At 38.3% G+C, this 22,544-nt stretch overlaps 1 protein-coding gene across 7 annotated transcripts in view; it reads left to right on the top strand.

Moving 5' to 3' along the window:
- Positions 1 to 22,544, top strand: part of TRPM7 (transient receptor potential cation channel subfamily M member 7) — a 79,219-nt gene that overhangs the window by 39,990 nt on the left and 16,685 nt on the right. For all 7 annotated transcript variants that reach the window (XM_044438566.1, XM_044438567.1, XM_044438569.1 and 4 more), the window contains 17 exons: positions 408 to 480; positions 1,181 to 1,281; positions 4,549 to 4,683; positions 5,833 to 5,886; positions 7,284 to 7,424; positions 8,017 to 8,151; positions 9,029 to 9,309; positions 10,008 to 10,236; positions 11,346 to 11,501; positions 11,701 to 11,844; positions 11,923 to 12,051; positions 13,420 to 13,704; positions 14,693 to 14,867; positions 15,320 to 15,452; positions 16,190 to 16,374; positions 18,373 to 18,505; positions 20,787 to 21,487. In XM_044438566.1, the coding sequence (XP_044294501.1) occupies positions 408 to 480; positions 1,181 to 1,281; positions 4,549 to 4,683; positions 5,833 to 5,886; positions 7,284 to 7,424; positions 8,017 to 8,151; positions 9,029 to 9,309; positions 10,008 to 10,236; positions 11,346 to 11,501; positions 11,701 to 11,844; positions 11,923 to 12,051; positions 13,420 to 13,704; positions 14,693 to 14,867; positions 15,320 to 15,452; positions 16,190 to 16,374; positions 18,373 to 18,505; positions 20,787 to 21,487 (3,190 nt within the window). The remainder of the gene's footprint in view (positions 1 to 407; positions 481 to 1,180; positions 1,282 to 4,548; positions 4,684 to 5,832; positions 5,887 to 7,283; positions 7,425 to 8,016; positions 8,152 to 9,028; positions 9,310 to 10,007; positions 10,237 to 11,345; positions 11,502 to 11,700; positions 11,845 to 11,922; positions 12,052 to 13,419; positions 13,705 to 14,692; positions 14,868 to 15,319; positions 15,453 to 16,189; positions 16,375 to 18,372; positions 18,506 to 20,786; positions 21,488 to 22,544) is intronic.

Here is a 22,544-nt window from a genome sequence, read left to right on the forward strand (position 1 = left end):
TATATGTCTTCAAATGCCTTGGCATACAAGGCCATTTTAATCTGGTGCTGAAAGGATGACAAAGTCAGTGCCCTCTGAGCTTCCCTGAGTTTTCACTTGGAAGAAGTCCCTGGATGTTGACTGTAGTGTCTGGATAGATTGTGTTTGGACGAGGCGCTCAGTCAAGTGTTCCTGCACTATGTTCTTGGAGCTGGATGTGCAATATATAATTAGATGTGGAATACATTTGCACTATTGTTGCAAATTTGTCTTGCAGTTAGGTGAATTTGGACTTCTGTATACAGTGTAGCTTAGTATTAATGCATCTTAAAAGTTTTGCTATGCGTTATGTCCAAAGCAAAATACCCTCTGTTAGTAATGTTAAAACAGATGGAAAAACCTTTTTCTTAATATAATTTTCAACATAGATCACTGTGTTCCATATTGGATCTGATGAACATCAAGATATAGATGTTGCAATCCTCACAGCACTATTAAAAGGTAAGCTGTTTACCTTGAAAGCATACTGTACTGAGGGCTGCACCATATTCTTTTGGGGTGGGGACATTAATCCCAATTCCATTGGAAACACCCATATCCCTGCTCATATTTTTTTATTGACTGTTTCTGTCTTCTCATTCTCAGATTAGTAACTCCATTGAAAGTACCTTTTAAAAACCTTTGCATATTCTTTCTAGAAAGAGTGATCACAGCTCTCATCTGGTTGACCATGTGAATTCATATGTGGTAGACATATAATGTAACTATGTGTGAACTTCACAAAACAGCTTTGAAATTTGGGCATTGCTTCCTGACTCAGTATTGCTCTCACTCCAAACAGACAAACACTTTTATTTTGTTTTCAGAGTGCCTTCCAATATATTTCTGGAGAGGTTGCTATTGGATAAAGCTTTTTTAAGCCTTTCCTTTTAGCTTAGCTTTAAGTCATAATATTTAGCTCTTTATAAAAATGCACAAATACATATCATACAGTTGGGCTTAAACCTTTGCAAATTTGAAACCTTTCCCACAATAGATAATTTTATTTATTTTACCCTATGCAATGGATGCTGATAGCAAACAACATAAAATCAGTTGTCTTTCATTACCATCTAATATTAAATACGTTCATTTGTGAAAATAGGGATTTTGTGATGAGAAGCTTAACATTCAAAAACTGTTTTGTTTGGGTTTTTTTTAGGCACTAATGCTTCTGCGTTTGACCAACTTGTTCTTACCCTTGCATGGGATAGAGTTGACATTGCCAAAAATCATGTTTTTGTTTATGGGCAACAGTGGCTGGTATGTATACATAGTAGTTGAACTACTCACATTTTATTAAGAAGCTGGTTGTATTATGCTACAGTAAACCATAGTTTAGTGTTACATGCACAAACAACAATAAGCCCATACAAAGTTTCAGGTACTCTCCCCTATCTCACAGGAGAGAGAGGACAAGGAAACTCATCACTTTAGCAGATTCTTGGTTTGTTCCTATGTGCAAACCAGGGATTGTACTTTAAACTGTAGTCAGTTGCTAAAAAAAACCTGCAAAAACCACCGAAGATTTGAAGTTGACTTCTTTAGTGATCCAGTATAGTTCATTTCAAACCATAATATGTCTGGTTTTCATGTAGTAAAAAGCTAGGAATCTGCTAAAATGGAACTATGTCATGGTTTATTCCTCCACTTGAGCATGGGAAAGGACAAGAGAAAGAGAACCTGGTGAATCATGTGGACAAATTCCTGCTCATGCACAATGCTAAATGATAGCCTAAATTTTTGTGAGGGCTTACACACCAAGTTACTGTTAAGAGGATATCTTTTGTGGTCCATTGCAGAGAGACTATTTCCTGATCTACTAAAAGCCTATGTGGTGTTTCTAATCAAGTTGAAAATGCACCTTTTGGCCAAGGTGTATGGCCAGGTCATTACCGCACATCTCTGGACTCCCTTGAATGCTAACAGTTATCTGGATCCACTTCACTCTTGATCTCTTACTTGGATCTGGCACTGTTTTTGTTGCTTTGATTGACTGATTTACAGGGAATGGGGAAATGACTCTATTAATTTTTCTGAATTTCTTGACAGCATTCAGTACTGAGTGTCTGGGGTAAGGATAATGGGCATTGCATTGGTTTTTCTCCTGACTTAATGGTTATCTTCAGAAAGTGATTCTGGGGGACTACTGTTCTTCCCCATGGCAGTTCTGTAGCACTTTGTTTGTCTCCTGTGCCATTTTAATAATTACTTATTTTATTTATTCAATTTATATACCACCCCGCTAACCATAGGCCCTCTAGGTGGCTTACAACATGTAACGAAATCCAAAAACATAAAACATTGCAAACACAATATGACATTTGATACAAAGACTACAACTACTAACAACAACAAATGAAATCTGTAAATAAATTAACAAAATTAAAAACCCAAAATAGGAAAAAGTAGAAGTAATAAATACCAAATGTTTACACACATGCGTGGAATGTGGAAGAGGACTTCAGATTAAGATCGAATGGAGAAAGGCACTCCCTCAAATAACCTAGCCCCAAACTGTTTAGGACTTTATATGTTATCATGAGCACTTTCAGTTGGACCTGGATGGCAACCAGCAGTCAGTGTACCCTGAGTAGGACTGGCATGACATGCTTACAAATGCTGATCCTTGTCAGTAAGCATGCTGCCCAATTTTGAACAGGTCACAAGGTCTGGACCATTTTCAAAGGCAGCCCCACATAGAGTGCATTACAGTAATCTAAGTGGGAGGTCATTCGTGCATGGATAACCGTGGCAAGACTCCACTCATCCAGCTAGGGACATACCTGATAAATCAGCTGAAACTGATAAAAAGTGCTCCTGGAAACCAAGTCCACCTGGACAATAAGTGCCAACTTGTGATCCAGGAGTTCTCCAAGACTGCGAACCTTATCATGTAGGCAGAATGCAGCCCTGTCCAGATAAGCTGAAAATTCCCCAGTTGAACAGATGGACCAATGGTATCTCCTGGACTGAGCTTAGCTGGACTGAGCTTCAGCTTATTAGCCCACATCCAGCCCATTACCAGGCTCAGATGCTGGTTCAGCACTGTTACCACCTCAGCTGGAGATGATGAAAACAAGAGGTAGAGCTGAGTGTCATCAGCGTACTGATGACACTTCAGCTCAAACCTGCAGATGATCTCTCCCAGCAGTTTCATGTAGTTGTTAAAAACATGGGGGACAAAATAGAGCCCTGTGGAACTACCATGGCAGAGCAGAAGTCCCCCTGCACCACCATCTGGAGATGGTCAGCCAGGTAGGAGTGGAACCACTGCAAAGCAGTGCTCCCAGCTCCCAACCTGACCAACCTCTGCAGAAGAATACCATGGTCGATGGTATCGAAAGCTACTGAGATGTCTGGAAGACTCAACAGGATTGCACTCCCCCAGTCTTTCCCCCAGCAAAGGTCATTCCACAGTTTTCATTCTAAAACCAGGACTAAGCCTGATTGAAAAGGGTCTAGATAGTCAGTTTCCTCCAGGAGAGCCTGGAGCTCCCTGGCAACAACCTGCTTGATCACCTTGCCCAAAAAGGGAGTGTTGGCAGTTGGTCAGAAGTTGTTCACATTGGCTGGGTCCAGGGTAGGTTTCTTAAGGAGTCTTGGACCCTTTCTATAGATTTTTCGATGACACAAGAAGGGCAAGGATCAAGTGAGCAGGTCGTAGGCTAGATAGACCCAAGCACCCTGTCCACATCATCAGGTCACAAAAGCTGAAATTCATCCAGTAGAATGGAACAAGATGGCATGCTAGATACCTCTGCTCTTGGAACTGGAATAACTGATGAGTCCAAGTCACTACAGATCCGAGTGGTTTATCCTCAAAGTCTTACACCAATTCCTCACAGCATGCCTCCAAGGGTTTCATCAAATCTTTGGGGCTAGAATGTAACAAGCGCTGAACCATCCAAAAAAGCTCTGCTGGGCTCAGCAAGGGAAATCTTTCCCCCGTTATCTCTGAGTAGACATGCAGGAGCTTGTCTGGCTTCCTTGTCAGTTTATTTGCTGCTTGTATTTATGAGCAGAAGATTGTTATTTAAAAGTGGCACTGAGTTATTTAGCCGAGCTTACTTACAGATAAGGTGTAAGACATAAAGAGGCATGTCTTGCTTATTTCTGAGTTTGAAAAATCGGTTAGAAACACATTTTGGCTACACCTACAGATGGAGTTTGACCCTTGCATTGAAAGAGTTTCTCTGCCTCTGCTTTAAGCCTTCTGATTTATTATTTCAACTTAGTTGTAAGCTTCTGTGGGAGCTCCCTGCACTGAATAAAGATCTAAGCACCTACAATAAATACATTAAATCAGTGTTTTATTTTATTTTAAAATCACTGCTGATTTTGATTTTTCAGGAGAACTGCTTTAGCCATGCTCTCATTTTACATCAGTTTTTAAGACTATTTTTGCTATTTTGACCAGGTTAAAATATATTTCATGTTTGGAAATAGTAGACTTGTATTTTGGCATTTAAAAAAGATTCATATTTGCATGTATTTCATTTTAACTTAAGGAGTGTCCTGTTTCTTCAGGTTGGATCTTTGGAGCAGGCCATGTTGGATGCCCTTGTGATGGACAGAGTTGCCTTTGTGAAACTTCTTATTGAAAATGGAGTAAGCATGCACAAGTTTCTTACAATTCCCAGGCTGGAAGAACTTTACAACACTGTAAGTTGATGGCAGTTGTGCAAGATTGCACTGCTTCTAAACATTTTTAATGTGAAAGAGGATGCTATATTTATAGCTTTAATCTGAAGCAAAAAAATACCCTTTACATTCAGAGGAAAATTCAGTTTTGATTTGGGCAATAATTATTTGGGATAAAGGTTTTAAAGGATAGCTCTTTATATCAATAACTTAAGTAACAGTAAAGAACTTGAAAGATAAATTCTGAGCTTCTATTATGCTGTCACAGGCACTTGGAGCATGCATTGAACATAAAAGCATTGTTTTCCTGCATTTAAGAGCTAATCTTGAACATAATGATAGAAATTACTCTTGAAATTGCAAAGTCTACATGACACATGATTTTGGAGCAAGATTGCTTTTTTGTTGAAAACTGTTTCTTAAGTGGGGAAAAATACGTTCCTGTTCTTGGTCTCTGTGCATCACACACATGGGCTCCATGCACATGCATGGAGTGCATTCAGGAAGATTCCAGAACTGATTAATTATTATTTGGCAGGAGCCTGGCCCCCAGGCATGCCCAGCGTGCGGGGAGGGGCTCCCACCAAGACCTCAATTCTTCGACTGCCCTTGTGAGTGCATCGGGAAGTGCTTTCTCTGCTACTTACTTTGCAAATGTTGTCTCTTCAACCCTTTTCTGACCATCTATTGTTTTCAGGTTTTTCTACTTTGTTTTTTCTTCTTGTCTACTAAAAACAAACAAACAGGTATTACTTTCCCCACTTTTTCCCTGCTTTTACCAGCCCTCCTACCCTCATCTGTTCAAGAAAATGGCACTCAAGATGCCATCCTGTAACTGTGTGGATTGTGGTAGCACACTACCGCCTACTGATCGTCCCTGTGCTTTTTTTGCCTGTGGGAGACATATGGAATTGATTTCTGCTACCACTGCCAGGTGTTCACTAAACAGGCGAGGAAATATCTGACTAACCACCTTAAAGTGGAACTTTGGAGCTGAGCCCTGCATGTGGGTTCCTCCATACCCTTAGTGGAACTCCCAAATGCTCCCTTGGAGAAATTATCCAAACAGGTTTTTTGATAACTCAAGGGGAAGATTATAGCATCCCCATACTCTGTTTTATTGCATGCCTCCGTGCATCTAAAATCTGTGTTCTTTTCTTCCATATCAAGAAACAAGGCCCAACAAATCCAGCACTGTTTCACCTTGTACGGGATGCCAAACAGGTATGGATTTCAGTTGATAAAATACTTTCTTCAGACACATATAAAGAAGAAACTAAATATAATTTCCTCATGTTATATAATCATCTTATAAATAACATTTAAGGACTCATTACATTGAGCATGATGGAGAACTTGCTTCAAAGTAATTAAACTTTTTCCTCCTCTTTTCAAAATGGATCCCTTTTTTTGTTTTAGACCACAGTTTACAAACAAGATGCTCATTCCTTCATGTTCCAGTCAGAATACTATGCAGACCAGGGCTGTGGTTTATCTAATTTATTTATAACATTCATATGCCATCCTAATACCAAGGACCTCAAGATGATCAGTGGAACAAAGATTTGAGGTGTCTTTGCTAGCCAGTCAAATCTTTGCATCTAGGTCCTTCCTCTCCTATTGGACCTGGCCTCTCCTCCTTGTGCATTTTACCTTCATGTGACAGTAGAGACAGACCTCTCTGTGCCTTCCTAACAATGTTAGGAGCTAGGAGCTAGGAGAAGTGTTTGTGCTCTTTGAAGACCACCTTATAAAGATAGGAAGAGTTTAGAGCTCATGTGGGGAGTCTGCAGGCCACATGTGCTCTTCAGTCTAATTTTATGCAGCCCTAATTTTATAGAGCTTATAGAGATGGGAAGGCATAGAAGGGAGAGCAGTTAGGACTGGGTGGCACAGAAATTAAAAGGGATGTGGTTCCTCAGAGAGAGTGAGCAAGCAATACAATCATGCAAACTTTCCCTGTTTTGACTCTGGCTCCACCCACCGCTGACCCCAATTTACTTTTTCTGTGAGTCAGTGCTCCTCCTTAGGGAAAGGTCTAGTAAAGCCCCTAGGCTACAGCCATAGAATTGGAGACTGACATTCTCAGTAGCCTCTGGCACTATTTTTTTTTTTTCTGGGAGGAGAAGGTGCCCACATAGAACAACAGAAAAAAACCCAGGACTTTCAGCCTAGCTGTGATTATGTAGTAGAGTGCCAGAAACATAAGAGTAGTAGCAAACAAAAGAATTTACATTCTTTCTGACTCAGCTCTTATTTTGTGTGAATGATGTTTTAGAAAGCCTCTGCATGGTTTTCTGAAAGACCAAAAATGTAAATTTCAAAGTGAGCCTGGAAACTGAGCTTTGTGTAGACTACAGACACCTTAGAAGCACAATACACCTATGGGGAAACCCACACTTTTCTTGGCTCCAAGGTAAAGAGGAGTCTTGGAGCCTCTTTTGGCACTGGACTGCCAAGGCATCAAAACAACTAAGAACTAGACATGTGGGATACTCCGTTGTTTCAGTTGACTTGGAGTAGATGATGATGAGGATCTTTCCTGTTCTTCTAAAGTGCTGCACAAGTATGAAGACGATCTTTGCTTCTTCCCAGCTGTACGAGTTTTGTCTTGTCCCCAGGGAAATCTTCCTCCAGGATATAAACTCACCTTGATTGATGTGGGACTTGTTGTTGAATATTTGATGGGAGGAACCTACAGGTGCACTTATACACGGAAACGCTTCAGAGTGATATACAACAGTCTCAGTGGCAGCAATCGGGTGTGTAATTTCTTTGAACTGAGATGATGCAAACTAATCTTATCATCTATTGAAGCAATATATTTTGTGTAAAATAGCAGGAGTTAATTTCTGAGAAGACTGTTTCCCCTATGAACTTCTGTTTCTCCTAGGACTTCTTTGTATACATTATACTTTTAACTGGACCACTACTTAGTGGTTACTGCAGTACTTAGGAATATAAATACATGGTCCACCAACACATAAGTGTTTATATTTTGGATGGATTGAGCCTTAAATGAAAGCACTTCACATACGTTATTTCAGAAGGCATGAAAATAATCTTTCAAGGTAGACCAATCGTATCATAGCATTGCAGATCAGGGCTGGGCTGAGAAATACAAAATTTACATAAAATTCTCAGTGAGTTTATAATTGACATAAGAGTTAAACTGGGGACATTCACAGCCCATTCACTCATTCTGTTGTACTTAGTGATCCTACATTAGCTATTTATAAACCATTTTGGTTTTGTAGTTCAGTTAGGAAATTATTTTAGGTCTATGGTTTTGCATAATTCAGGCAATGTACTGCAGTTGCATAAATCATATTTTTGATGACCTTTATTTTTCAGCGCTCTGGGCGAAACACTTCAGGCAGCACTCCTCAAATGCGTAAAAGCCATGAACCTTTTGGTAACAGGGTGGATAAGAAAGAGAAAATGCGGCATAATCATTTCATCAAAACTGCACAGCCTTACAAACCAAAGGTATAAGACAGATGGCAGTTTGTATTACCTGAAAGAGATATATATGGAGCAGAGGATATTTGTTGTTTCATTGTAATATGTATTGTGATTATTTGTTTATCATGGTTTGTTTCTTCACAGAAGAATCTTAAGGAGAAGAAATTAGAGTACTATAAACTATGAAGACAGTTCAATTAGTAGCAGTTTCTTCTGTGACATGTTCAAATGAACATTAGAGAGTTGTCAATTTCTTCCTTCAATTAACTTAATTGAAAGTCCCCTATCTCTGATTTTTGTGGCTATGCAACCTTGCAGTTTCCTCTTTTTTATATATAAAACAGGTTCTTTCTGTATGGAAAATATGTGTGAGGACTTTTGTTGTATTAAGTTGGCAGACTTTCTCCTAAGCAGAATTATCGTTCCATTGGTATAGTGTCAGTATTTCTCTTAAAGATAACATTTTGCCGTGACTACCTATGGTACATTTTAATTAAAATACTTGAAGAATTTACCCTGCCCTTCAATAAAACCTAATGTTCTTTACCCTGTAATGGGCAGTCATCTTTGCATGTGGACCAGTTATTTTAATCTTTCATTAACTGAGAAAGTTTTTCCTGTAATCCTCCTTGACAGGGCAGTGAAACAATGGTCTTCAAATACACAGTCTTCATGAGTGCAACAACAATGACTATCAAATAGCGTTCTAACATTTGCGGAACACTTTTAAATGTGGTCCTAACAAAAAGTTTCTTCTTGTTTCTTATTTTGAAAGTTGATTGCCACATTCAGTTCTACTGTTGTATTCATTCATTTAACTGGATATAGTGCTTTATGATCCTACCTGTTCTTTCTTCGTAAGGTTCATGAATTAGTACTATTTTTATTTTTGCTTTTTAAGGCCGATACCATTACAGAAGAAGGAAAAAAGAAAAAAACCAAAGATGACATAGTAGATATTGATGATCCAGAAACAAGACGCTTTCCTTATCCTCTTAATGAACTGTTGCTATGGGCAGTGCTAATGAAGAGACAAAAAATGGCCCTCTTCTTCTGGCAGCATGGCGAAGAATCCATGGCAAAGGCTTTAGTGGCTTGCAAACTATATCGTTCAATGGCCTACGAATCCAAACAAAGTGACCTTGTTGATGATACCTCGGAAGAACTGAAGGAGTATTCCAAGTAAACATGCCATGTTATAAAATATTCCACAAGCTATTGGATAAAATGTACAAGTTGTAAGAAAATCTCAAAACCGTACATTTGATTCTTGTACATTCTCCATTGAAGAGTTCAAAGTAGCTCACTTATTTAGAAATGCAGAGTCTGATAGCTAATTAATCTGCTGCTTGTTGGTTGCAAATGAACAAAAGAACTTGGAACATAGTATAGGAATTGCAAAAGATCAGGTGGAGCTTTTATTGGTCATGAGGCTAGACATTGGTGTCTTGAGTCATTTCACTTACCTGCTATTTAGTAAACACTGTTTGTTCACAGTGGCCAGCTAATTCTCATCTGTTAACTTCCTTAAAAAGACAAAATTTTGTGAAAGCCTGAATTCTTTTTTGGTTTGGTCAGGTATTACTTCAAAGCCAAGAACAGCATTCTGCTAGATTAGATACGATTTTCTGCTCAGGAAGAGGAATGTAGAAACATGATTTAGCAGAAGCCCAACTTCTATATAGGTTTAGAAAATATCTCATCTGTCCCTACCGGCCCATCAAATATGTAATTACTTAGAAACATTCACTGGTGTTCCTCAGGCAACATAACTTGTAGGAACATCCATTCACTCTAAGGAGACCACTAGAAATGTGCATCTGCAGTGTGTATATGCATCTTCAGTACGGGTAAGTCTTGTGATTTTTTTTCCTCCCTAGTGAGTTTGGGCAACTGGCAGTTGAGCTACTAGAACAGTCATTCCGACAAGATGAAACCATGGCTATGAAGTTGCTAACTTACGAGCTAAAAAACTGGAGCAATGCCACCTGCCTTAAACTAGCAGTGTCTTCACGTCTTCGCCCTTTTGTAGCTCACACTTGTACACAAATGCTGCTGTCTGATATGTGGATGGGGAGGCTGAACATGAGGAAGAATTCATGGTACAAGGTAAGTGGCCTTCAGATTCAGCTTTAGTGGATTTCATTGTTTTTATTATTACTACAGAAATGCTTAAATGAAGATAAAACGTGATATCTTCTACACTGTATATTTTATTTAGGGATAAGTAAAATCAAAGCTGGAGGTGATATTTAAATGAGCAATAATCCTTCTTTTGATGCTTTATTATCTTTTTTAAAAAAGGTACAGAAATGTAGAAGGCAGAAACCAGGCAAGTAGCCCTTAATTGGAGGTGGATATCTAGATCATCATGAGAACTAATATACTACTAAAATTCAGTGGTGAAACATTAACAGACTGAAACTCTTTTGTAAATTGAAATGTCATTTAGTTTTTCCAGGTAGTAAAGTAAAACGTGATGTAGAAACTTAATATTATTGTAGCACAAGCAGAGCAAGTGAGAGGACTAAGAGAATTCAGACAAATCAGCAGGGTGTGAATGGGTGTAAGTTTTCAGAATGGCGTATGCAAGTCATATAGCCCGGATTAACAAAAGGTGCATTTTTTTTCTGAATACCTCATTGAAAATTTACCCCATGATGTCAGAGTATAATGAAGAAAATTCTGCAAATGGACAATGCTAATATGGAACATCCTTAAGCATCATTTTAAAAACTTGATGTGCTGCTGTCTGTCTTGTGTTCCAATGCATCATCTCTTGCTTGCTTTGCTAGCCAGTTAAGAGTAAAACCCATTTTACTAATCGCAGATGGGTGTGCTTTAGATTTTTAAAAAGGAATAGGAAGAATAACTCAACTTGTTTGTTGGCTGCAGATGGTGGCCAGTACTCCTGAAAAAAAGGACCCAAGGAAAGAAATCTATTTGACTACATCCTGTCCAATAATGTTTTCAAAATTGCAGATATTTTCTCCCTGAGAATAGTATGGAACATTCTGTGTGTATTGTAATAGCTAAACATAAAAATAAAAACCTAATAATTCTTCTACATGTTTTACTTGCTACCTGACATGATTTTGCTGAAAATGCAGAGGGGTTCAGGGCAGGCTTCAGTGTGCTGGGTGGTTCTGTGTTTTGTGTTTTTTTAAAAAGTGTGCTACTAAATCCTTTTAAAAAACTCAATGGTCACATCTTTACAGGTGATACTGAGTATATTACTCCCCCCTGCCATACTAATGCTGGAATATAAAACCAAGGCAGAGATGTCCCATATTCCTCAGTCTCAAGATGCACATCAGATGACAATGGAAGATAGTGAGAACAACTTCCAGAACATAGTAGAAGATATACCAATGGTAACTACACACCTATATTTGGATCCTGAATTAGTCACACTTCGAGTCAGATCCATTGAAATCAAAGAAAATGGTTAGATGTGGTTCTGCTCTAAAAATACAGTTGTTTCTTCTTTGGATCCAACCCAGTGTTTTAAATAACAAACATCAATTGTATTTTTCATACATTATCTAAAAATATATATGCTTTTACTATCAGGAAGTATTTAAAGAAGTAAGGGTCTTGGACAGGAGCGAAGGAAAACATGACATGGAGACAATGCTAAAGCCCAAGCGACTTCCCATTACACGAAAGTTTTATGCCTTTTATCATGCACCAATAGTGAAATTCTGGTTTAACACGGTGAGTTGTTTTTTCAGAATAAATGACTTTTAAACTTGCTTTCTTAATGCTTATTTAACACTTTGCATCCCTTTGTAGTTGGCATACCTAGGATTTCTGATGCTTTATACCTTTGTGGTTCTTGTGAAAATGGAAGCACTACCTTCAGTTCAAGAATGGATTGTCATTGCATACATCTTTACGTTAGCTATTGAGAAGATTCGTGAGGTATGTTTATATTTGCATCATTTGTGTTTTTTTCATTTGTGGGAGGAGGTTTTTAAAACTATAAGTTTGGTATGATGAACTTTACAGCACAGAAAGCTGTACACAGTTGCTGAGCAAGATTATGCTTTCTCACTGTGTCACCAGTTGTGTCAATCCAGACTTTAAGCCTGCCTGACATCCAAATTTGAATAGAAGGCTTATATATGTCTTGTAAACCCATAATGCCATAAGCATGTGTCCAACCCGTATTATTGATATCTCTTATATCATGTGATTTGCCTGTGCGTGCTGTATGGTTTGCCTATATGTATGCATATATTTATATTTATGCCGATTTTGCACAATTATGCAACTGTTTTGGATGCAGAAATGACACAAGCATGTCCAATGAACTAGACGCAAAAGCATGCACTCGCTCCACTGTACATTGCGGTGTTCATCTGAGTGAGCCCATTCATGAATATTATGAAATTGTGTCTAGTTTAATACACTTGGGTTGTAATTATGTACTTGTCTTTAGTACATGCAACTTTGATATGATAATCAAATTCCAACATGATATTAGTATATATCAGAAGCAAGCTTTGCTGATATATGAATGAGAATTATCCATCTGCTGTAATCCTCAAAGAGCCCTGGTTCTAGGCACAATATCTCCTAAATGACGAGTCTGTTTCTGATATGGAGTATAACTAGGAGAAACATAGAAACAGAGCAAGTCAGAAGGGGTCTCCTGGGCCATCTAGTCTGACCCCCAGCTCTAGCTGGCTCCACTCATGGCATGCCTACCATACACAGCTGGAAGCCTCAGTCTAATGGTTTACACTTTCTGTCATGTTTCTATCTGTGCTGCTGCTGCTTTTTATTATTTATATAATTACATCTATATATCATAGTACCTTACAAACTTTTACCAAAGTCTGACAGTCTTTACCCCAAGCATCTTAGTTAAAGAAGCAACAGAGGAAGATAAGGAAACTCAAGGCAAATGTTCAATTATTTAAACTCTGCCTATTTACAGTAGGATATTACAGTAACACTGTAGGTTCCCTGCAAACTATGATTTGTCAATCAGGAGCTTGCCATATGTTGCTTCCTCACCCCTTTTCTGGCTCAGATTCTTCTTTCCCGCTTCCCTTTTCAGCCATTGCCATGTTTTTTCATTACATATATGCCAACTCAAATGATGAGGAAGGTAAATCTGCAGTTTGCAAAATCACTTTAAACCAAGGCTTTGTCTCTGACTTTTGATTTGCACTAAACATAGTTTGTATTGGTACATACAGAACTAACTGCCCTGCGACCTGCCCCTTTAGGTCTTGATATAAGATGAAGTTAACAATTGCAACTTTCTACTTTTTAATGCAGATCTTTATGTCAGAAGCTGGGAAGATTAGTCAGAAGGTTAAAGTGTGGTTCAGTGATTACTTCAATGTCAGTGATACAATAGCTATTATCACTTTCTTCATTGGTTTTGGACTAAGATTTGGAGCAGAAGGGAATGTCGATGAAAATACTTACAAAGTAAATTATATTTTTGTTGCTGGAAGACTAATTTATTGCCTGAATATAATCTTTTGGTATGTGAGATTACTGGATTTTTTGGCTGTAAACCAACATGCTGGACCTTATGTCATGATGATTGGCAAAATGGTAAGACTTTATTTTGCAAAAATGGAATTACATTTTCAGTTTATCATGTTTTACTGCAAGCTTTGCAAAAGACTTAGATTTACTATATGTGAAACAGATCTGCCATAAATAAAGATGGCCAGATTTGCATTGTTGTTTCTTTTCCCCCCTGTAAGATATCTGTATAGAAAGAAAGATTTCACTCCAAATATTTGTGGCTTGACTGAGGACACACATGAAGTAGCTTTAGGAAGCAGAGGTTTAGCTTCAGTGTATGTGGTGTTAGCGGATGAGAAAAGACTATGAATAGTGGGAGTAAAATTTATGCGCACACATTCCTCTCCTTAGGTTTTCTCAGCAGAAAAATTTGCTTAGGTCTTGTGCATGTGAATTTAATCCACATGACCAACACGCTCCAGTCTTGGGTTGTTCAGTTCGTATGTATTTGTGCATACACATGAAACATAACAGATGTTATGCATAAGGCATGCACAACACACAGGAACCAGATTGTCTTCATAGGTCTGCTATTGCATGAATGGTCTGCTTAATGAGAAAATGAGCAGATTTGGAGGTATCTCTGTGAATTGTAAGTTAAATAAACTATGATTTGCCACTGTGATGTGCAAATCAGGTTAGTTATACATGTACACACACAATTTAGAGAGAGGTGTTTCAGCATCAAAGTGGGAACCCTCAAGTAGAACTTTCAGTTTAGAAGTACAATTGAAAATGATATATCCTATTAACCAAATTCTGCTTTTGCTATAAAATCAAAATAAGCCATTTTGTAGCAGACAAGGAAAAAGTACTAACAATATTCATTGTGCTCAGCTTCTGAATCACACAGTAAACACTCTGCATTCTGGTGTCTTGAACGACTGAATGTCAGAAAACCTTATACATGATTTGAGCAAACCCAGTAGAATGAGCAGGATGTTAGAGGAAATGGTCTGCTAGTCTTCAAGTGATCTTTCAACTTCCTTGACTCTAGCTCTGTTTTTAACAGGTAGCCAACATGTTTTACATTGTAGTGATCATGGCACTTGTCCTGCTCAGCTTTGGAGTCCCCAGGAAGGCAATACTTTATCCTAATGAAGAACCATCCTGGGTTCTAGCAAAAGATATTGTGTTTCAGCCTTACTGGATGATCTTTGGTGAAGTTTATGCCTATGAAATTGATGGTATGGTACCAATGTCTTATTCTTTATCAATATGGTGCTAAGCTGTGGAAAGCCAGGGTATAAACTTGATTAATAAATATAATGTGATTTTTGTTTTAAAATGTGTTCCTTCTTTTATTATTCATTGTCTTAGGAATACTTGACCTAAAATGTGGCTATAAATATTTAAAATAAATGAAAATAAATGAATAAACATTCATTCATATCCAGCTACTGAGTCTGGATATTTGTACACATACAGTTCAAGAGAGAAAAAGGGGTGTGGGGAAGCAATGTGAATTTAGGATACACCACTTGTGTAGCAGCTCCTATTTGTATGTGAAAACACATGTATTTCCATTTGCATATGGAAAATATATTACTGATTTTATTTTTAAAATCTTTCATATTTGTATCTATTTGAAAACTTCAGACTTTTAATTGGGAATTTTTATTTTCTTTTATCCTTGTAGTATGTGCAAATAATTCTGAACCTCATTCTCAAAAACTCTGTGTGACGGGATCGTGGTTGACACCTTTTCTTCAGTCTGTCTACCTTTTTGTACAGTATATTATTATGGTCAATCTTCTCATCGCTTTTTTCAAGTATGTATATATTTCATTTAATAGCATTACTAATAATTTGATGTTTAAAAAGTAGTCAGATGATAACCCCATATAACCCCAGTCCTCTGTCAGCTCTACTGGCTCCCCATTGAAGTCCAGGCCCAATTCAAGGTGCTGGTTATCACCTACAAAGCCCTGAATGGCTTAGGTCCTGGTTACCTACAGAAGCGCCTGCGTCCATATATGCCCTCCCGCCCCTTGAGATTGGCTGCAGAGGCCCTTCTCCGCGAACCCTCCGTGAAGGATATTAGGAGGGTGAGTACTCGGAGGAGGGCTTTCTCTGCGGTGGTGCCCAACCTATGGAATGCGCTCCCCAGAGAGGTCTGCCTGGTGCCGTCGTTATTTGTTTTTCGGTGCCAGGCCAAGACCTTTTTATTTAAGCACTATTTTAATTGTTAAGGTTTATTTATTGATTTTAAACTGACCAGGCTGTTTCCACTATTTTATGTATTTTATTTATTCTATGTATTTTTTTAATTTATATGTGGGATTTTAATGATTGTAAGCCGCCCTGAGGCTTATGCGAAGGGGGTGGCATATAAGCTGGCTAAACAAACAAACAAACAAATAAAATGATTGTAGTACAATGGAATAATTCTTTTGGTGTTTGTTTTGAAGGACTTTACCCCAATATTGAATAGATCAGGATGCAGGAACATTGTTACTCCTAAGATACTTCTCATATTAAAATGTTTCATGTCCTTTTCTTCTTTTAGTAATGTATATTTACAAGTAAAAGCCATCTCCAACATCGTATGGAAGTATCAACGTTATCATTTCGTAATGGCTTATCATGAAAAACCCATCCTGCCCCCTCCGCTTATCCTTCTTAGTCATATGGCTTCCCTGTTTTGCTGTGTATGCAAGCAAAGAAAGAAAGACAAAACTTCAGATGGGCCAAGTAAGAACCAACAAAAATATGCACTATTGTCCATTCGTTGCCTTATGTAAAATTTAGAGGTGATATTTAAGAAGTCTGGTTATGTTTGGGGTTAGGGTTACATGAAATTCACCCCTCCAGTTCGTCACTGCATTAGAAGATAGCGAATTGGGAGTAATGTGATCACTGTTTTCTTGGGGGGTGGGCATTGGCATTTTGCCTTGTTTCTGGGTTGGTGGAAGCACATCTTTGAGCTTTCTTGCTGCAAGCAGCATCTTTAACATTTTAATTACAAGAAAGAATCTGCTTCCCCTATGAGTAGTATTCTTAAAAGGTTAAAGGGGGAAAAGTCGCCGCCGCCACATTAAGCTTCCTTGAGCACCCGTTTCTCCTAACCCAGAAACAAGGCAAATAATTTTGCATGATCACCTTGAAAGCTGCCCTTCTCTTTCAGGTGTGAACCTTCCTTCTGATTCAGGAGAGCAGGACTTCAGGGATTATTCACCTGTTTGGGATTATTCACTATAGCCCTGTCAGTATCATCAACAATAGAGAAAACTTAATCTTAATTTATCAAACTAATAACAAATTATTCTAAAATTATTATTGGCATGGAGGCACCAAACTTGACAGTGTCTTGTGACTGGGTGAAGTGCTAGGCCAGATGAAAGCATTTTGGGTATCATGTTTTCCCTGCTACCCTTAAGCAGAGATTGCTTTACTTTGCCACATGACAGGACTTACCCTGAGTGTGATTACATTAAAAAATGCATTATTGATCTCATGGCTTTGGGTGTAGACCTTACTAAAAATCACATCCAGTTCCCTTCAAACCACATGTCATAAGAATTTTCTTCCTTGCTTATGAAAGCATGGCATGGCCTGGCTGAGGTAATATTAAAGGAAAATAAATTGTAAACAAAGGGGTTTTTTTAGTACCATGAGAAGTACCATTTGTATTTTTTTTTTTTTTTTGCCTCAGCCAACAAATCTTGTCTTTTCTTTTTAAAAACACTTTTGTAATGCTCTTAATTAACTTTTTAGCTATGACTTGATCCAATTAGTAAAGTTTTGGTCTTCCTCCCCATGTATGGAATGCAGCCATTAGCTGGAAGTAGGGATTCGCTCTGTTGAGTGCAAGGCCTGGAATGAAGTCTTTAAATAGTGGCAACATTTACATTTTCTAGCAGCTCCTGGTAGCTACTTGTCTCTACTGCTTTCAGATATGTATGTTAACTGATGGGTGAGAGAAATGGACAAGAAATTACATTGACTTGATTTCTCTGCAGAGGTGCTGGGCAGCTATGGATTGGAGAAATCCCAATTTTTTGTTGTTCAAAGATTAATAGACCTAGACCTTCAATATTTAAGAACTGCTGCTAACAGAATTTATCCCTCATTATTTCATCTTAACTACAATAATTGCTGTAATGATGGATTTACTCCAGCCCCCTATCTGTACATATTAACTATCGTAATAACTATCCCTTTTTAATTTGCTACCATCAGCACTTTTAAAAAAGGTGATCTAATAAGACCCCAGTCAATGAACAGATATGTTCTCGTGGTGCTGGAGCAATAGAAACAGTGGAATATGTTCTCTTATGTTGCAGCTTTTATAGGGAATACAGAGATAAATTGATTAAACCTTTACTAAGACATCCTTATGGGAATAATTCTTCCACTCTGGTATATAATTGTTTAAGGGATTTTTCCTCTTATGTTACCAAACAAGTTGCCAACTTTTTATGATTGCAATGCAGATTAGAAAAGAAATGACCACTCGCTTGGGTGAAAATATTGTATAAATTGTATGTGTTTTAACTGTGTTTTAATTTTTCTGTTGCTATTCTATCTTTTTGTTGATTTTTCTGGTCCGTGACCATAAAATAAAAACTATGATTATCACTACTACATTGGTGCAGTTTACCATTATAGTGACAATCCTTACCCAACCCTGTGTACTATGTGACAGAGTTTTGTTAAACTCCTAAAACAAGGCTTCTTTCATTCTCTTAGAACTGTTTCTAACAGAAGAGGATCAAAAGAAACTGCATGATTTTGAAGAGCTATGTGTTGAGATGTATTTTAATGAAAAAGATGACAAATTCCATTCTGGAAGTGAAGAGAGAATTAGAGTAACTTCTGAACGGTAAAAAACTATAATAAACTTTGTCTTTCTATTTAATGTAGGCAGCTTCTTAAATCCATCCATTTCTTTTAAGTTATTCAGGAGTGATTGAAAATCTTAATGAATAGTTCTTGCACATGTTTAACTCAATGTAAATGTCAGCATGGTTAATAACAAATGATGACTGACAGAACTGCAACCAGTTTGAACAACAGTTTGTTGTTAGGATCCACTAAAATCAGCTCTTTTCAGAGTGGTCACTATTTTAGTTTGCTTGCAACAAATGCATTGTAGAGGCTGCATTCAGATGATTATGATCAGCCAGAGGGCTCTAGTCTTTAGAGTGGTGATGTTGGACTTCTAGTCTCACTGTGCCATGAATCTTACTGGGTAACTTTGAAAACACTCAACTAACAACAGGTTTATGTGACTGTTACCCTCAAAGCTGGCTTAAATAAGCTACCATGGTTTATTGCACCCTTACTTGTAGATTGTCATGTTCCAACCCAGCAAGGGAGGATTGTTCATGTGGTTAACAAACCAGCCAGAATTAACAATCTGCCCTCTGCAAGTGTAGATGATACAACAAACCTGCAGGTTTATAGAGCAGGTACCTATGGGTACTCTACATGTGCCACAAAACACAGCGGCTTATTTAAGACAACATGGATTAAAATTATTGTGTGAACCATCTGAAGTTCTCAGCCTAGGGTTATTGTGAATATATAATGGAGAACGGGAGAATCATGTTCACTGCCTAAGGCTCCCTGGTAGAAAGGTGGGGTATAAATGTCATTAACAAGTAAAATTATCTGAATTGAATGAGAGTTTTGTGGCATAGGTTGTAATGGACTTGTTGTTGTTAGTCACAAAGTCATGTCCGACCCATCGCAACCCCATGGACAAGATTCCTCCAGGCCTTCCTGTCCTCCACCATCCCCCGGTGTCCACTTAAGCTCACACAAACTGCTTCAGTGACTCCATCTAGCCACCTCATCCTCTGCAGTCCCCTTCTTCTTTTGCCATCTATTGTTCCAGGCATTAGACTCTTCTCCAGTGAGTCTTTCCTTCTCATTTGGTGGCCAAAGTATTTGAGTTTCATCTTCAGCATCTGGCCTTCTGAAGAGCAATCAGGGTTGATCTGCCCTCTAGGACTGACTGGTTTGATTGCCTTGCAGTCCAAGGGACTCACAGGAGTCTCCTCCAGCACCACAATTCAAAGGCCTCAATTATTTGGCGCTCAGCCTTCCTTATGGTCTGAATTTCACAGCCATACATTGCAACTATACACACTTTTGTTGGCAGGGTGATGTCTCTGCTTTTTAGTATGCTGTCTAGATTTGCCATAGCTTTCCTCCCCAGGGGCAAGCATCTTTTAATTTCTTGGCTGCAGTCACTGTTTGTGGTGATCTTGGAGCCCAGGAAAATAAAATCTGTCACTACCTCCATTCCTCCCCATCTATTTGCCAGGAAGTGAGAGGACCAGATGCCATGATCTTAGTTTTCTTGATGTTGAGTTTCAAGCCAGCTTTTGCACTCTCCTCCTTCACCCGCATCAAGAGGCTCTTTAGTTCCTCTTCACTTTCTGCCATGAGAGTGGTATCATCTGCATATCTGAGGTTGTTGATATTTCTCCCAGCAATCTTAATTCCAACTGGTGATTCATCTAGCCCTGCCTTTCTCATGATGTGCTCTGCATATAAGTTAAATAGGCGGGGTGACAGTATCAGCCTTGCTTGTTTCTCAATTTTGAACCAATCAAGGGTTCCGTGTCCTGTTCTCACTGTTGCTTCTTGACCCGTATATAGGTTTCTCAAGAGACAAATAAGATGGTCTGGTACTCTCATCTCTTTAAGAACTTGCCATAATTTGTTGTGATCCACACAATCAAAGGCTTATTTATTAATGGACTACAGTACACTTTTTCAGATGGTACATTATAGTGAAGAATATTATCACCAATTGTCACTCTTTTTCACACACACACAAAGAGTAAAAAGGCCATAAAATGTAATAAGTCTAGATGATCTGAACAGCTAAGCCGGGCTGTCATGCATAGGTCATTTTGGACGGCTTTCATTCATAGGGTCACCGTAAGTCAGAGACAACTTGAAAGCAAATGATTTGATGTTTCTGTGTAAAGTGTAAATAAATGTAAGACAAGAACAGCAGCAGGTAAGCAGCCTGCCTTTCTCATGGTGTATTTGGAGTCCTTTCATAACTCAGAGTTCATGAATATCAAACATTCAATGTCAAACTTTTATTTCTCCCACCCCACCCTGCTTTCTTTCTTCCTCATCAGTGTTGAGCAAATGTGCATCCAAATCAAGGAGGTTGGTGACAGAGTCAACTACATCAAACGTTCATTGCACTCTCTGGATACACAAATTGGCCACTTACAGGACCTCTCTGCTCTTACAGTGGATACTTTGAAAACTTTGACTGCACAGAAGGCTTCAGAAGCTAGCAAAGTCCACAATGAAATTACACGGGAACTGAGCATTTCAAAGCATTTGGCACAGAACCTCATTGATGATGGCCCAGTCAGATCTTCCATGTGGAGAAAACACAGTATTGGCAACATGTTTGGTGGTTCTTTTCCGCAGGGAGGCCTTGAGAGTAATAATGCTGTACTGTACAACATTTCTATGCAAGATGAAAGAGATTCTGGACATAAGATGAGTGGTCTCCCCAAAGGGGATGAATTCAACTTTCCAGAGGCAGGTTCCTCAGGCAGTGCCTTAGTTCCAAGAGTTCTTTCTCCCCCAGAACTTCGTCAAAGAGCACAGGGTACAGACATATCAAAATGCAGTAATAAAAATAAAAAAACAGGCAGTTCTCTAAACAGCATGCCACAGCTAACATCTCAAACAGCTAAATTTTTTGTTAGCACGCCTTCTCAGCCAAACTGTAAGCACCAGATGGAAAGTACAAAAGATGGTGAAGTTATATTCATGAAGGCTGCTGAGGGAGAGAATGCTGTTGAATTTGGTGCCTTTGTGGGTAAGTATAACAAACACAAGTGTACACCACCAAACGTTGCTGCTTGTTATGATATTCCTGCTTCTGGCTCTGTTTGTCTTGCCACTGCCTCCTACCTTTGTGTTGAAACTGAAGGATACATTAACCATGGATTTGTTGGTGATGAAAGTCATACTCATATTGAGAGCCGCTTGGATGAAAGGAATCGCCAGTCCTCTTCAGAGTTGTTGAAGAATGATGCCCAAAATAAATTAATACTATCATCTACTTGTGGGATTAGAAGTGACCCAAATAATGTTCTCAGTGAGACACTGAGTATTAAAGGACTCCCTAGAAGCATTCCAGAACCATCAGAAAAGAACTACGGTAGTTCCAACTTCATTGCACAGCATCAGAAATTATGGATCAAATCTAAATTACAAGGTTTGATTTATCAAGAATGGTACCTTTGGTGGATTTTGGTTGTAGGTGATCCTGTGGTGCTGTGGTGTACTTTGCCTTTAATTTCCTCAAACTATCCAAATGGTTCTTGCTAACCAAAAGTGCAGTTTCTTTTATTGTCTGATTGTGGACAATATTTTTCAGACATACAGTTATTTGAAGATCTTTTAAAAATTAGCTATAAATTCTGCAGGTCAGTGCCTGAAATCAGTGGAATCTAGAAAAAAATTCTGAAAAGTATCATCTTCTGATACAGTAGTCTGCACAAAAATATTGTCTATTCTTTCAAAAAACAAACTAAGTCTTTCCAATAACAATGTGTTTGTGGTATCAAGCCTGGGTAACTAAAGTTAGCTGTACTGTTAGTCTAAATACTACTGTGTCTATTATCTACCACTGTTTTGGCAAGTTTTGATATTTCGGGGAAATTGTTTATAAAACAAAGTAATTTAAATCAAACATTTGGCATTTTATAAGTTCTATTTGATAGAGTTTCAGATTCTGTTTATTCAAGCAGTGTTATAAGTGAATCAGCACAAAACAGTGGCAGATTTCTGTTTGTTACAACACTGGGAAAAGAGGTATACTAACGTAATGCCTGCAAATGTAAACAGTTTACAGGGAAGGGGGATTTTTT

Source organism: Varanus komodoensis, unplaced genomic scaffold (assembly GCF_004798865.1).
Source record: "Varanus komodoensis strain SLA01 unplaced genomic scaffold, ASM479886v1 scaffold33, whole genome shotgun sequence".
NCBI classification, from domain to species: Eukaryota; Metazoa; Chordata; class Lepidosauria; order Squamata; family Varanidae; genus Varanus; species Varanus komodoensis.